Below are 14,169 nucleotides of genomic sequence, written 5' to 3' on the forward strand. Positions count from 1 at the left end.
CAAAGCAGCAAATGAGACAGGGAAGAGGAACAGAATCCCTGCACCTGGTTCTATAGCCAGGAATCAGGCAAGAGTCCAGTCAAAGTCTAGGCTCAGTCAAGATCAGGACCTTGGACAGCTTCTGAGGCAGCTATGGGGGCTGTAGTCTCTGCAAAGAGCTGAAGAAGCCTTAAGTAGATTGGCTGGTTGATTCCACCTCCCTGAAGGAGCTGGATGGATATAGGACTCTTGCACTGTTTTGCAGCCATTGGGAAAACTGCAAAGGACTGTGTCCTCTGGCCAGGAGGTCCCCAAATAAAGCCCGGGTGTTTCTCAACTGTTGAAGCAACTGCAGTTGGCAAAAGGCACTTCTTGCCACCAAGTGCTTTTGGCTGGCTGGAAGGTGCCCTTGCACTAGGATGCCTCTTGCTTGCCTGGAAGGGGGGGTGGAGAAATGCAGGCAAAGAAATATCTGACTCTGGCATGCCTGGGATATAATCCACTGTGCAAAGGCCAGGTCCACCTCTGTTGCCCATTCAAGGCACAGTGTAGATACATCAATGGAAAGGCAAGGGATGGCTCTACCTGCTCATCTTTGCCTCTCTGTCTCTGCTCTCTCTTCCTTCCCAGGTGTCTGCCATGAAGCACGGCCTCTTGCCCATTTCCCACGATGCACTGCTGGCAGGGAACATGGTATACTTTGACTTCAATGGGGAGATGGAGGAAGAAGCAGATAGAATCGAGTTGCAGAAGTGTCTAGGACCCACCTGCAAGGTGAGGGCTGAGAGGTAGCATTCAGGCTTCAGCATCCTCTGGCACAATGGTGCATCATAGAATCAACAAAATGTAGGGTTGGAAGGAACCCCAAGGTCCTGCAGTGCAGGAATCACAACTGAAGAATCCCAGACAGGTGGCCATCCAAGCTGTGTTTAAAAATACCCAGCACCTTCCGAGGGAGTCCATTCCACAAACAGCCCTTTGGGACTGTCCACACTTTGCTTGTTTTGTGCCCAGAAAGCACAGGTGCAAGAGGGTTTCTGCTTGCTCCATGCATTCTACGCATGGGTCCAAGTGGTTTTCTGTCTGTTTGCCTCACAACTTTCCCTGGGAAAACCTTCTCTTTAACACCGAACCAGAGGAAGCATCAATTCACAGAAAACCTGACTGATGTTTGCTCTGATTCAATGGTAAAGTGCCAGTTTCCCTGGTGGGGGCAGGGGGGACGGCAGGACATGCGGAAGTGTGGAGGAGCTGGCATTTGGGATCTAGACCTCTGAAGTAGGGCTTAGCCAGACTTTTTGAAATCCTCGGGCAAGAGGCAGTGTGAAAAATAGCACCTATGGCTTTCGCCATTTTCACTGACCCTTTCTCCTCCCTTCTCTTGGCAGGTTCTTGTGTTGCGGAATCATGGTGTGGTGGCCTTGGGAGACACGGTGGAAGAAGCCTTCTATAAGATCTTCCATTTGCAGGCTGCCTGTGAAGTGCAGGTGAGCAGCAGAGCACACCCACCCACCCCCTTCTTTTAGTCACCAGGCACATTTTATCTCATCCTATAATTATAGAGTTGGAAGGGACTCAAAGGGTCATCTATTCCAACTCCTTGGCAGTATTAGAGACACCATCCTTATTAATATCATTATCATTTCAATTTGTGTATGTCCTTTCCCCATGTAAGCATGCCCAAAGCAGCCACAGTAACAACACAGGAGCAAAAATGCACATCAGGGGATCATCACTCTAGTCAGCATACCTGCCAAGTTGCTGTCAGAGAAATAAGGGACCGGGCGGAAATAGCAGACCGGAAGTAGCGCTGCTGCCATTTTGGAACTGGGCGGAGCATGCTCAGAAGTGACTTTTGATGCTGCTTTGCCCAGTTCCAAAATGGCCACCACGCCAGAAGTCGCACTGCAGCCATTTTGGAACTGGGCAAAGCAGCATCAAAAGTCGCTTCTGAGCATGCTCCGCCCAGTTCCAAAATCGCCGCCGTGCCAGAATAAACCGTGGGGAAACAAAAAAAATCCGTTTTTTCAGCTAGGAACAGCTGGAAAAACAGGGATTTCCCGGGGAAAATGGGAGACTTGGCAGCTATGCTAGTCAGTTTAATGCCAGTTTATTTAAGTTCACAAGGTGGCAACCAACCCAGATAATTCATTCTAAGAATACTCATTTGACAATATTTTAAATTCATTCTAAAGTAAGCAATATCCATTAATATTGATAGTTTGTATCCGTTATTACTGATAGTATATAGGTTAACGCATGTTGGTTGGCATCCACCTGTCTTGGAAACAATGGAAGAGTACGCCATTGGGGGTGAGGTCAAACTGTTGGAAGGTTGCAGTACCTGCTCTGGCTATAGAGAATGTTAGGGGAGATACCTGTTTTGTTGCAATTGGGGCAGATGAAGGTTGTGCCTTCACACACATATGTCACACATACAACACACACGAACATACCCCTGTTAAATTAGCAATGGTTTATTTCCAATGTTAGCCACATTCCAAGTAGACCCCATGGAATTAGTGGACATAACTGATGTAGTTTCCTTCATTTTGGTGCATCTACTCAGAGTAGATCTTAGCTGGCTACAACCAAGTAGCATCTTAGTAGCTTCAGCTGCAATAATTAAATTTTTAGGCACAGGGAAATGATGTTTTTCTCCTTCAGAATTTGAGGTATGGAAGGAACATTGTGTACCTAACATGCTACAGAGTGAAACTTGGCAGAGTATAGTGGTTTCTGGCAACTGTGAAGTCCCCAGTGAAAATCACGCTTCTGTTCTGAACTCTCTGGGACGCTTTAGGAAAGCCTGCTTTTCTCAGGCTCAGCTTCGCATCTGCAGCTTGGGGACGGTAAGAGCCATTGAAGATGGGGAAAGTGCTGGTTGAACAACATCCTTCCCCAGCCTGGTGCCCTCCAGGCATTTTGGACTACAGATCCCACCAGCATAGCTGCCAAGTTTTCCCTTTTCTCGCGAGGAAGCCTATTCAGCATAAGGGAAAATCCCTTAAAAAAAGGGATAACTTGGCAGCTATGCCCACCAGCCCCAACATTACAGGGCCCTGTAACCTAACCTACCTCTCAGGGTTGTTTTGAGGATAAAATGAGGAGGGGGAGAACTATGTATGCCACTCTGAGCTCCTTCGGGGAAAGGTGGGGTATAAATGTAACAAATAAATTAATTAACAATTAAGCCAAGAGGGGCACTATTTCCACGGCAGGAAGGGTGTGAAGTTTAACCCTCCATGCTCCAGTCATGATCCTAAAGAAAATCCCTACCCCATACTATACTGATGAATCTCAGAAGAAAGGAAAAACTCGCACTCCCTCCAAGCTGGTTCCTGCTAAGGTCTGCAAAAAATTAAAAATGTTGCACCCATTTTCTTGCTTTGCATAATTTATTTGGTAAGGTTTACCTTTTTGCATAGGCTGAAAGTTAAAGAATAGAACGTCAAGCTTCATAATCCATAAATTAATCAATTGTATTATTATTTACACAGGTGGTACTGTATTCCTTGGCCCTCTTCTCTGTCTTTCTAGCTCTGCCCACACTTGTCAGGAACTAATAAGCTCTGCAACCCCAGGCCCGGGGGGGGGGGGGGGGGAGGGGGAGGCAGGTTTGACTTCCTGCAATTCCTGCCTTTGATGTTCAGTGCCATTGTCTGCCCCTCTGAGCGTCAGCCTACTTCTTCAGCTGGAAAAAACTAGGTCAGCCATGTGCCAAGGCCCAGTCCATGAGCGCCATCTGCAGGTGGAAGGGTGGCAATGCATGGGCTGCTTCCACACTTTCTTGATGACCAAAGGATGTTAACTGTCTTGGCCCCCTCCCCGCACCCTTGGGCTCCTGCTGGGGCTGCAACAAATTGGCTCCCAACTGTTTTTCCGCCCTCAGTGTTCTCCCCTGCACTTTTTTATCTCTGAATTATTCTCCAGATATTCTCTCGGCGCTCAGATATTTTGCATGGACACCACATGTGGATAAATGGCCTCTCTTGTGGTTTGCATCTTTCCAGATCTCGGCCTTGTCCAGTGCCGGCGGAGCAGAGAATCTGATAGTTCTGGAGCGAGAGAAGCACTGCCCCCATGACGTTGGCTCTGTCCGATGGGCCGGCAGCACCTTTGGACCCATGCAGAAGAGCCGGCTGGGAGAGCACGAGTTCGAGGCCCTGATGAGGATGCTCGACAACCTGGTGCGCTTGCAAGCGGAGGTGGCAGCAGTGCCCATTTTCCTGGACATGCGTCCCATCCTCACTTTCTCTGTCTAGTGTGGGGGAGCCTCTTCCCATCTGAGGGATGTGTTTCCTTCTGGGCAACCTTCTGGGGCCCACATGCCAGCAGTGGGTGGGGCAAGAGGCAAAAATGGGTGGAGCAATTGATGCAGATGTTACCTTGGAACAGTCTTCTTCTCTGGCAATCACTCGTAGCCGAGGAAGATTGTCTTCCATAAACACGGTTTTAACAATGAGTCTGTAAGCAGGCTAGCTTTGACACCCCCACCCCCACGCCCCTCCCTGTCCTCCCTCCTGGCAAACAAGCGGCATTATCAGAATCCACAGATGATTCCAGCCAGGCAAAAGCACTCCAGGAGAGGGCAAAGCAAAGAAGGCACAGCAGGGGGTGTGGGGGGGAGAAACCCAAGGGCCACATAGAGTGACTTGAGGGCCACTGAGGTTCCCCACCCTGGCTTTAGCAAACCTTTCCCCAGCTTAATTTAATTCAATGAGTTCCTGGATGCCGTCTGCCGAAATTGTCTAACAATGAATGGTTACCATTTTATAACTTCAAGCTGAGTATTTGTAAGCTGCCAGATCCCATTAAGGTATCTCATTAGCTTATGATTAACCCATAAATCAGAACTGCTATCAATTGACTCTTGGTAGAAGAGTGTGCATGCACACGAAAGCTTATACCAAGAACAAACTTAGTTGGTCTACTGGACAATTTTTTATTTTTTATTTCAACTGTGTCAGAAACTTGGGATGGGTTTGGGGGATTGAAAATCCTGCTCTCCATCAGCAGGTAGTTTCTGTGCAGAAGGCAAGTGGCCTTGCTGCTTAAGCTTTTGCCTCTGTCTCAGCATGCAGGGGAGCCTTCAGGGAACCCTCTTTCTCCTTCCTAGGGCTACCGGACCGGCTACGCCTACCGCTATCCGTTTGTCCAGGAGAAAACCAAGCACAAGAGTGAAGTGGAGATCCCAGCCACTGTCACGGCCTTTGTGTTTGAGGAGGACGTAGCCCCCATCTCAACTCTCCGGCAGCATGCCCAGAAGCAGCAGAAGGAAAAGACCCGCTGGCTGAACACACCTAACACTTATCTGCGGGTGAATGTGGCCGAGGAAAGCCAAGGCAGCGCCAGCAGAACCAAAACCACTGTAAGTAGAACACCATCCACTGCCTCTTGTCCCTGCGAAATGCTCCAGATAAGGGAAGTGGCCACCATTTTCCATGCTGAAAGAAAGGCAGGGTCCTCTTCCCCCATCCAATTGGCTACAGCAGAAATTTAGGGGACAATTGGTTGGTTGGTTGGCATCTACTATCTCAGGAGACAGTCGAGGAGTGCACCTTTGGGGGTGATGTCAGACCATTGGAGAGTTACAGCGCCTACAGTTCCATAGTTTAATTGTGCTGGGTGAAGAACGACTGGTATCTGAAGAAGTGTGCATGCACACAAAAGCTCATATCAATAACAAACTTAGTTGGTCTCTAAAATGCTACTGAAAGGAATTTTTAAATTTTCTTTTCTCTGTTCTGAATACAGAATGACAGAAGGATAAAAACTTGTTCTCTATCCATGCACTATTTTATAAACTTCTGTCATACTTGCCTTTTCCCTACACTAAAAAGTCCCCAATACTGCAACTTTTCTTCACAGGGGAGTCAGTCAAGCCCCTTGATAATTTTGGTTGCCCTTTTCTGAGACCCATTATTTGTGTGACAAACTTCTATCCTCTTGTGCTGAGGCTACTCCTCCAGGTCCGTCCGTTCCTCCACCCCCAGTAGCAGCCACTGGCTGGTATAGGAGGATGAAACATATTCACCATGGGGGAGAGTTCAAAGATTCGAAAAGCTGTTTTAATTCAGTCAGGCCATTTAACTCATTTCAAGAAAAGTTCTGCCTTTGACTATTCAGAAAATCAGAGGACATACGTTTCTGTTTTCAGTGACAATCAGGATATAGGTAATAGAGTTGTGACCTTCAGTAGTGACAGATTATACAGTGAATGAGGACTAGTCACATGACAGCAGGTTAGTGAGAGAAGATGGGGGTCACAATGATCTGAAAAGCTCTTCTTGCTTAATTAGGAACCTGAATGTCTGTAGCCTTACATATCTGGGCTCTTTCTCAGTGTGGATGCAAAAGTTGACTCATCAGTTTGAATTCAGAAGCCCCAAATCCCATCTTGCCTCTCAGGTTTGCAGATCATCCAGTCCAACCCCTTGCAATGCCAGAATCACAGCTAAGGAACCCCTCTGTGACCTTTCTCCACCCTTAACAGACCTCCCTTTGCCCTTACAATTTGCTCTTGACTTTTCACGCTGCCCAGTGGATGAAAGCAGACGAGGTGGAGAAAACCAGCAGTGGAACACCAATCCGAATTGAAAACCCAAACCAATTTGTGCCTCTCTACACAGACCCACAAGAGGTTCTGGAAATGAGGAATAAGGTACAGCCACCTCCTTCCCATTTGCTCTTGGGACACTTTCCATCTCTCTTGGTACCATCTCAGTTGCTATGGCATCCCCAAAATAATCCTGGGAATTGTGTATTGGGGAAGAATCCCCGCAGCCTCTCTCCCTAGCAGAAATACAATTGGCAGAGCTGATGTAATGTGGTGTAGAGTCACAGAATTGTAGGCTTGGAAGTCACCTGGTCCAACCCCCTGCAATGCACTGGACTAGGTCAGAACTCCAGCCAGGTATCCCATTAGTGCTGGTAACAGGGAGCCTGGTTCTGATTCCCAGCTCCTGATGGCACCAAGAAACTTTGCATATTGCTTTCTCTTCTTCACGGGCATTGCGTCAATCCCACAGACCACAAACCTCCTCCTCTTTTCCTTCGTTTCCACTTGCAGATTAGAGAACAAAACCGCCAGGATGTGAAATCAGCCGGACCCCAGTCCCAGTTGCTCGCCAGCGTGATAGCAGAGAAAAGCAGGAGCCCGGTACTTGTCATTCAGGGAGCCTCCCGGTGTAAAAACCCACAGGGAATGTCCTGGAATAGAATCATAGCATCATTGAATTGTAAAGTTGGGAGGATGATCTAGCCACACACACATCCCAATGAATGTCGCCTGGAGGGGGCTGGCTCCAGTGCTATAAGCGTCACTGGGAGGGAGACCCCAAATCAGACACAATTTCTCTACTACATTGATCTCACCAGGCTGTTATGAGGACAAGCATATTTTACTTATTTATTCTATAGACATCGGGGGGGGGATTCAACGTAGCACTAAGCAGATCCCTCTGTTTGTGCAAGCATTTCTGCTTGCCTGATAGAATGATCTGTCCTCTTCACCACCAGCAGCACCCTGCAGTTCTGGGGTGTCTCCAGACCCCCAAAGAGCCAATTGTGTGTGCATGGAAGAGGATAGCAGGAGGAAGTCCAGTTGCGCTAGCAGAATTCCTTCATGGGCTCCTTGGCTGAATCCCAGCGCTTAGACCACTTAGGCTCATTTCAAAGGTTTGGGCTTTCCTGATCTCACTGGGAATTAAATTTCACCATCAAGAATTTAGCACTGAAAAGTGTAGGAATGGATTTAGGCAGTAGGAGAGGGTTTTTATTTAGTTATTATCCTTCCTTGCTCACATTTATGAGATCAGCGGAGTACCATCCTTTGCAGCAATAAACTTGGAAGCTAAGACAAAGTTGATTTAACCTTCTACAGACAAGAATCCAGGATGCTTTAAGGCAGATAGGATTTTCCCTAGTACTGTATTACTACTTTTCTCTCCCTTAAAAATAGCAATCACACACATTGTTTTGCAAAGAAGAGAAAGAAGAAGCAGTTTACAGTAGCAGGTTTATAACTACTAAGTTACAAAAGTACAAAAGTTCAAAATGTTGTCTGAGTAGTCAGCTTGGAGGCACGAGGGAAAGAGAGAGATGCACAGGCAGGAAGGAAGTATGTAGTGTTACAGCTTCCTGCCAAAGCAAACAAAGGAAGGGATGTCACAGAGTTCTCGCTAGCAAATTTAACAGGAAAGCTCTGTGAACCTCAGCCTCTTCATGTGCTTATCTGACAAAATATGAGTTTGACTAATAATGTCCCACAAAAGGCCCCTCACTATTATTATTATTATTATTATTATTATTATTATTATTATTATTTGCAAACGTTATTGACGTAAAAAAAAAATACTAACCATAAAGTGTTGTCTCCCAGGACAAATACAGTACATGTACAAATGTCAAGTCTTGTATTATCCATATGGCATCAAAACAGATTTGGAAAATCTTTACATTCCAGATTAAGCTCACATCCACAGGATGCTCTTCAGTCTAGAGCATTAAGATAATTTCTCCATAGGGGCTGCTATGACTGAGGGGGAAGGGAGATTACTATACTATTGTTAATAAACAATATATACTGAGACCAAACAGAGTCAAATGCAACCTTCCTGGTTGATCCTTTTATCACCCTCCAATGGTGAGTTAAGCGTTCCATAAGTGCTATAATGGTGGATGACATTGAAAGATATTGGGTCCAGAAATCTTTAAGCAATGGACGCTCCCACCACACATGGAAGGATGTGCCTTTAAGCATGAGGGCAAGAGAGTACAGCGAGGTCTTGAAAGGCATAGGGGCATCCAGTGCCATCTTATAATGACCTTTAAAGACTCTTCCTGCCATTTAGCCGAAATGTTTTGCAGTGGAGGTTTAGACCATTATCAATGTCCCACCTTTTTCATGGGCCAGGACTCAAGATGGCTTGCACAAATTAAAGCACAGGTAAAATAAAAAAAATGCTAAAAACACCGTTAAAAAGTAATTAAATTCCAATAGAATTTAACCAATATAAAAAAGACAACTATTAAAATACAAATAATAAAAACAGGACGGTGCTATTTAAAGCCCTTCCCTTCAAAAACAAGGGCCAAAGGCCTGTCGGAGTGAACTGCTATTCACCTGCTGGCAGAAGGACAATGAGGAGGGAGCCAGTCTAGCTCCACTAGGAAGGGAGTGCCAAAGGTTAGGAGCAGCCACCGAGAAAGGGTGGGATAGAAGCATGATAGGATTGATCCATGGGCCCAGAGCACCTTTCTGCTTTCCAGCCTCCATGGTTCTGCCTGCAGGCTTCCCCATAGCTACCTCACTCTTGTCTCCCAATGCAGTCTACAGAGAGTCACTTGGCAGATGGAGAGATGAAGGATGTATCCCACAACGAGGTTCCTCCGGAGCCGGAGCCACCAAACCCTTTCAGTCAGCTGACAGACCAGGAGCTGGAGGAGTACAAGAAGGAAGTGGAAAGAAAGAAACTGGGTCTCGATGGTAAATATCATGGTTCAGGAGCACAGGGGCTGGTTGCTGCTGAGAACTAGAAACATGAGTGGGTTGAAAGACCACAGCTCTTGCTTTGGTATTAGCAACTAACGCCACTTGATAAACACTCTGAGGATGGGATGCGGGTGGCGCTGTGGGTTAAACCACAGAGCCTAGGGCTTGCTGATCTGAAGGTCGGTGGTTCGAATCCCCGCGATGGGGTGAGCTCCCGTTGCTGGGTCCCTGCTCCTGCCAACCTAGCAGTTCGAAAGCACATCAAAATGCAAGTAGATAAATAGGTACCGCTCTGGCGGGAAGATAAACGACGTTTCCGTGCGCTGCTCTGGTTCGCCAGAAGCAGCTTAGTCATGCCCTGGAAGCTGTACGCCGGCTCCCTCGGCCAATAACGTGAGATGAGCGTCGCAGCCCCAGAGTCGGTCATGACTGGACCTAATGGTCAGGGGTCCCTTTACCTTTAAACACTCTGGGGAGATTAATGCTGTGTCATCAGCTGAGAGAGACAAAAAAGCAGTATTAGTTGTGAAAGATGGGATATGGATGGTTTCAAGGAATTTGTAGGTGGTGTGCTAGAGCCACAGGCATGGGGGATACTTTTATTTTTTTCCACATTTATTTTTTACCATGTGAGTCGTTTATTTTCCTACAGAATCCCATCTCACAGACATAGCACCACAGACTTGGAGGGGACCCAAAGATGACACCCAAACCAACCTCTCCCCATCCTATAACAGGACTCTCCTGCTCACAGTCAAAAGCCCACTGCCTTGCTCTGATCCTGGAGAGATAGAATTATGTATTATAATAACTATCCTATTATATAGTCAGCACAGAGTGAAAAATAGTTCGTCCTTAGGGCGGTGGCTCCCAACTCTTTTCAGGGCCACCAATCCCTTGGTTCCATAAACTCATCCCCTAGTGGCAGGAAGTTCCACAGGACTGGGCTGATGGCACTAAAGGCTCAGTTACTTGCTGTTGTCAAAGGAGCCTTACCAACTCCAGGAACTACAATCAATGCTCCTGCAGGTGATCTCAGTGACTGAGCTGGGCCTCAGGTGATCCCTGAGATACCCTGGACCTAAGATGTTCAGGGCTTTGTACAATACAAGGACCTCAAACCCGGCTCGGTAGTAGGTAAGCCACCTGAAATGTTGCCTTGGCTGCGCAGAATTTTGGACCCCTGTGCCGATGACCACAGCCCCCAGCAAGTTGTGACGCCTCCCTTTGAACTCCCTGACCTGAGGGATTGGAAGACCACCTTCTCCTTGCAAAGGAGCCAGAAGGACACCTGACAGTCACCTTCAGCTCTGTGTCTGAAACAGTTTAGTAGAGATGGGAGGGGGGATTTGCTCCATCCTTGTGAAGATCCAGACATCCTGAGACATGCTTTCTTCCATTGTATTCCCATCTCCTCCCAGATGAGAAAGACACAAGCCTGGAGGAAGAGGTGACGGCCCCTTTGGAGTCGACTGCAGACCCCACAGTCCAGAGCCCAGCCAAGCCTCCGTTGAAAAGCCCACCCAAGACTTCAGAAGGTAAGGGAAGCCTTTGTAGCGCTCTGAGAATCAAGCATCTGCCTCTTTACACCATGAAAGGTTAGGCTTTGGAACTCACAGCAACAAGATGAGCTGGTGGCCACTGGATTAGATGCTTTAAATAGGATTGGAGAAATGGGGGTGGCTAAGAAGACTGGAAGGCAGGAGCAACCGGGCTAGCTCATCCCACAAAAATTGCTTAGAAGAGTACCTATACCTTTTGCTTCATACCTGAGTCTAGGAGATACGAGACTTGCTTCTTTTTTGTTTCTTTATAATGGAATTTCAGCCTGGGGTCCCTGCTAACTGTGGGCCTGGTACATCTGTTTCCTCTGCACTAATTTTTGGCAAATGCTTGGGTGAACAAGAGAGTCTTTAAAAGATGCCCAAATGATGTCTTATCGAGGGGCGGGGTGCAATTCCCAAAGGCTGGGCGGCACAGCGGGAAAAGCTCCACCCACTGGTGCCTGTAAGATAACAAGATGTGCAGCAACTAGCTAATTCTAGCAGCCTGCCTTCCCTCCTTGCCCTGCTCTGGTGGACTCTCCTTCCTTGGAGGTGCTTAAAAAGAGGTTGGGTGGCCACCTGTCAGAGATTCTTTCAATGTAATTCCTGCATGGCAGGGGGTTGGACTAGATGACCCCTGGGGAACCTTCCAACTCTACAATTCTGTGATGCTATGAAATCTTACCCTCCCCAGGATGTGATGCCCAGCCCTATTCAAGGGTGTAGTGGAAGTGTGGCCCTGATCTGAGACGGGCATGGCTTCTTGTGGCTACCGGGGGGGGGTGTTGTAGTGTTGTTGCTTGCCTCCTCCCCTGCATTGTCTCATTTGTGCCTCATTGTGTTTGGTGTGCTTGTCTCCACACTGTCTCCTTTCTCTTTCCATGTGTTGCTCTCATCAAAGGAGTTCCCTCTGATTCTGAATACTTGTCACTTTAGTAAGTATAGAGAGGCTGCTTTCTCAATTTTCAGCTGCTCCTGGGGGGAGGGACGGGGTCCTCAATCCAGCCTCCATTTCAGCATCTCAGGGCTGAGCAACCCTTTTATTTTTGAAGCTGCAAACGTGTGTAAAACATGGACTCAGTTGCATGATGCCAAGAGGGCCCACAGGGCAGTGGCAGGCCTTCAGCTTTGCTAGCAGTTTCAGAATCAGACCCCAAAAGCTCCAGTTAAACAGGGTCTTGGCTAAGCATGGTTAGGAAAAGCCTCTGCCAGAATCTCTGTGTAGACAGGGGCTGCCAAACTGCTGGCTGGGGTTCCCTTACATTTCTTTTAACCCATTTCAAAACAGCTGCTCTAGTTGCCAGTTTGGGCCCCATTTAAGCTGCTTACATTAAATGTCTTTAAAGCCCTAAATGTCTCAGACCCCAAAAAACTGAAAGATGACTTCCTTCCCTACAGTCCCCCTCGGGTGCTATGACAGGCAGAGAGGGGCCTCCTGGTAGTTTGTCTGCCCTCAGAGGCTTGGTGTGCTGGTGGCCCAGGAGGAGAGGGCTTTATTTGTGGTGGCCCCCAGAGGTGTGTCTGGCACCATCATTTAACAGTTGCCCGAGAATCTTGAAGATACACCTCTTTACTCTGGCTTCTAACACTTGAAGTGTAAGTTTTTAGGACCCACCTTTCCTTTGTGATTGGAAGTTGTTTGAAACAGCTTTAAGGTTTCAATGTTTTAACCCACGCTGGGACCTTAGAGTGAACGATAGGTACATAATAATAACAACAATAATAATAAACCAGGGATGGGGGACCTGTGGCAACCATCGTTGTAGGTTTGGCCTCTTTTATTGCATCCTGATGAATGGGACTGGAGGATTCGTGATGAACAGCCTCTCTGAATTGCCCCCGTCTCTGTTTCTGATTCTGCTCAGGGGAAGGGAAGGGGGCTTTAATGGAGGACTGCAGCCTACATTTGTAATGGGGAGATGTAGGAAATTTGTACTGAATGGAACTGAATGTTGGACTTTGTTGCAGCTCTCATCATTGTTAAGACTTTTCCTAATGGGTTGATGGAGCAGTATAGAAACCTCTCTCTGGTTGGGGCAGCGGCTCCCCTGCATCATATGCGGTCTGCTGATTAGCAAAGCTTTCTTTGCAATACATCGTGTTTTTGTGGCATATTGCAGAAATATTTAGTGTAACATGTAGGACAGAATATGTACAAGAACTGGAGTAGCATAAGAGATCCAGGAACAGACCAGGAAGCCCATTCTTCTCCACCATCGTTCAGCCCGGACACTGAGGTCCAGCTCCGAGGGCCTTCTGGTGGTTCCCTCACAGTGAGAAGCAAAGCTATAGGGCAGCGTTTCTCAACCGCTGTTCCGCGGCACAGACACTGGCTGGTGTGCCGCAACGTGCGGCGACGAGAAGGGCGATTTGCATTGTCACGTGCCTGGTGGCCGCCAATAAACAACACTAACCCGCCGGAAAGGAAGCCGGCCGGGTCACGACGCGGAGCGAGCGCAGCTCTCAACAGCCACCACCACGGGAGGGTGGTTTTAGACAAACTTAAAGAAGCTGGCTGGATGAGCTCAACCTGAAACTTGCTGAGCAAAGGATTGTGCTGGCAGAGAAATCAGCGGCTTGTGAAGCCTTATTACAGGAGATTGCAACCAACACAGCAATTGGCAAGTGTTTCTTACAGTCATAATTATATAGTCAATATAGGGCGGCACAGAGTTAAAATTTTTAACTTTTTTAATGGTGGTGTGCCTCGTGATTTTTTTCATGGAACAAGTGTGCCTTGGCCCTAAAAAGGTTGAGAAACACTGCTATAGGGAACCAGGCAGAGGGCCTGTGGAATGCCCTACCATCAGATGTCAAAGATATAAACAACTATATGGCAGCCCTGTTTAGGGAAGTTTTTAATGATGTTTTAATGTATTTTTAATCTTTTGTTGGAAGCTGCCCAGAGTGGCTGGGGTAGAAATAAATTAATTATTATTATTATTATTATTATTATTATTATATTCAAATCTCACATGCGCTGGGAACTTTCTAGGTTCCTTTAGTGCTTGCCACCATCCCTAAGCCTGAACCCCATGCCATCTGCAATATACCTAACCTACCTTACAGGGTTGTTGTAAGGGTTATAGAAAATGTGTGCCTATAGATTGCACTTGGCACACTTTAAAGCTCTGTTTAACACCTATATGC

At 47.2% G+C, this 14,169-nt stretch overlaps 1 protein-coding gene across 1 annotated transcript in view; it reads left to right on the forward strand.

Moving 5' to 3' along the window:
* ADD2 (adducin 2) overlaps window positions 1-14,169 on the forward strand; it is a 68,293-nt gene that overhangs the window by 50,905 nt on the left and 3,219 nt on the right. The window contains exons 7-14 of the mRNA XM_035120064.2: window positions 610-753; window positions 1,368-1,466; window positions 3,993-4,169; window positions 5,099-5,350; window positions 6,524-6,643; window positions 7,052-7,141; window positions 9,313-9,469; window positions 10,897-11,013. Coding sequence (XP_034975955.1) covers window positions 610-753; window positions 1,368-1,466; window positions 3,993-4,169; window positions 5,099-5,350; window positions 6,524-6,643; window positions 7,052-7,141; window positions 9,313-9,469; window positions 10,897-11,013 — 1,156 coding nt within the window. The remainder of the gene's footprint in view (window positions 1-609; window positions 754-1,367; window positions 1,467-3,992; window positions 4,170-5,098; window positions 5,351-6,523; window positions 6,644-7,051; window positions 7,142-9,312; window positions 9,470-10,896; window positions 11,014-14,169) is intronic.

Source organism: Zootoca vivipara, chromosome 6, assembly GCF_963506605.1.
Source record: "Zootoca vivipara chromosome 6, rZooViv1.1, whole genome shotgun sequence".
Classification (NCBI taxonomy): Eukaryota; Metazoa; Chordata; class Lepidosauria; order Squamata; family Lacertidae; genus Zootoca; species Zootoca vivipara.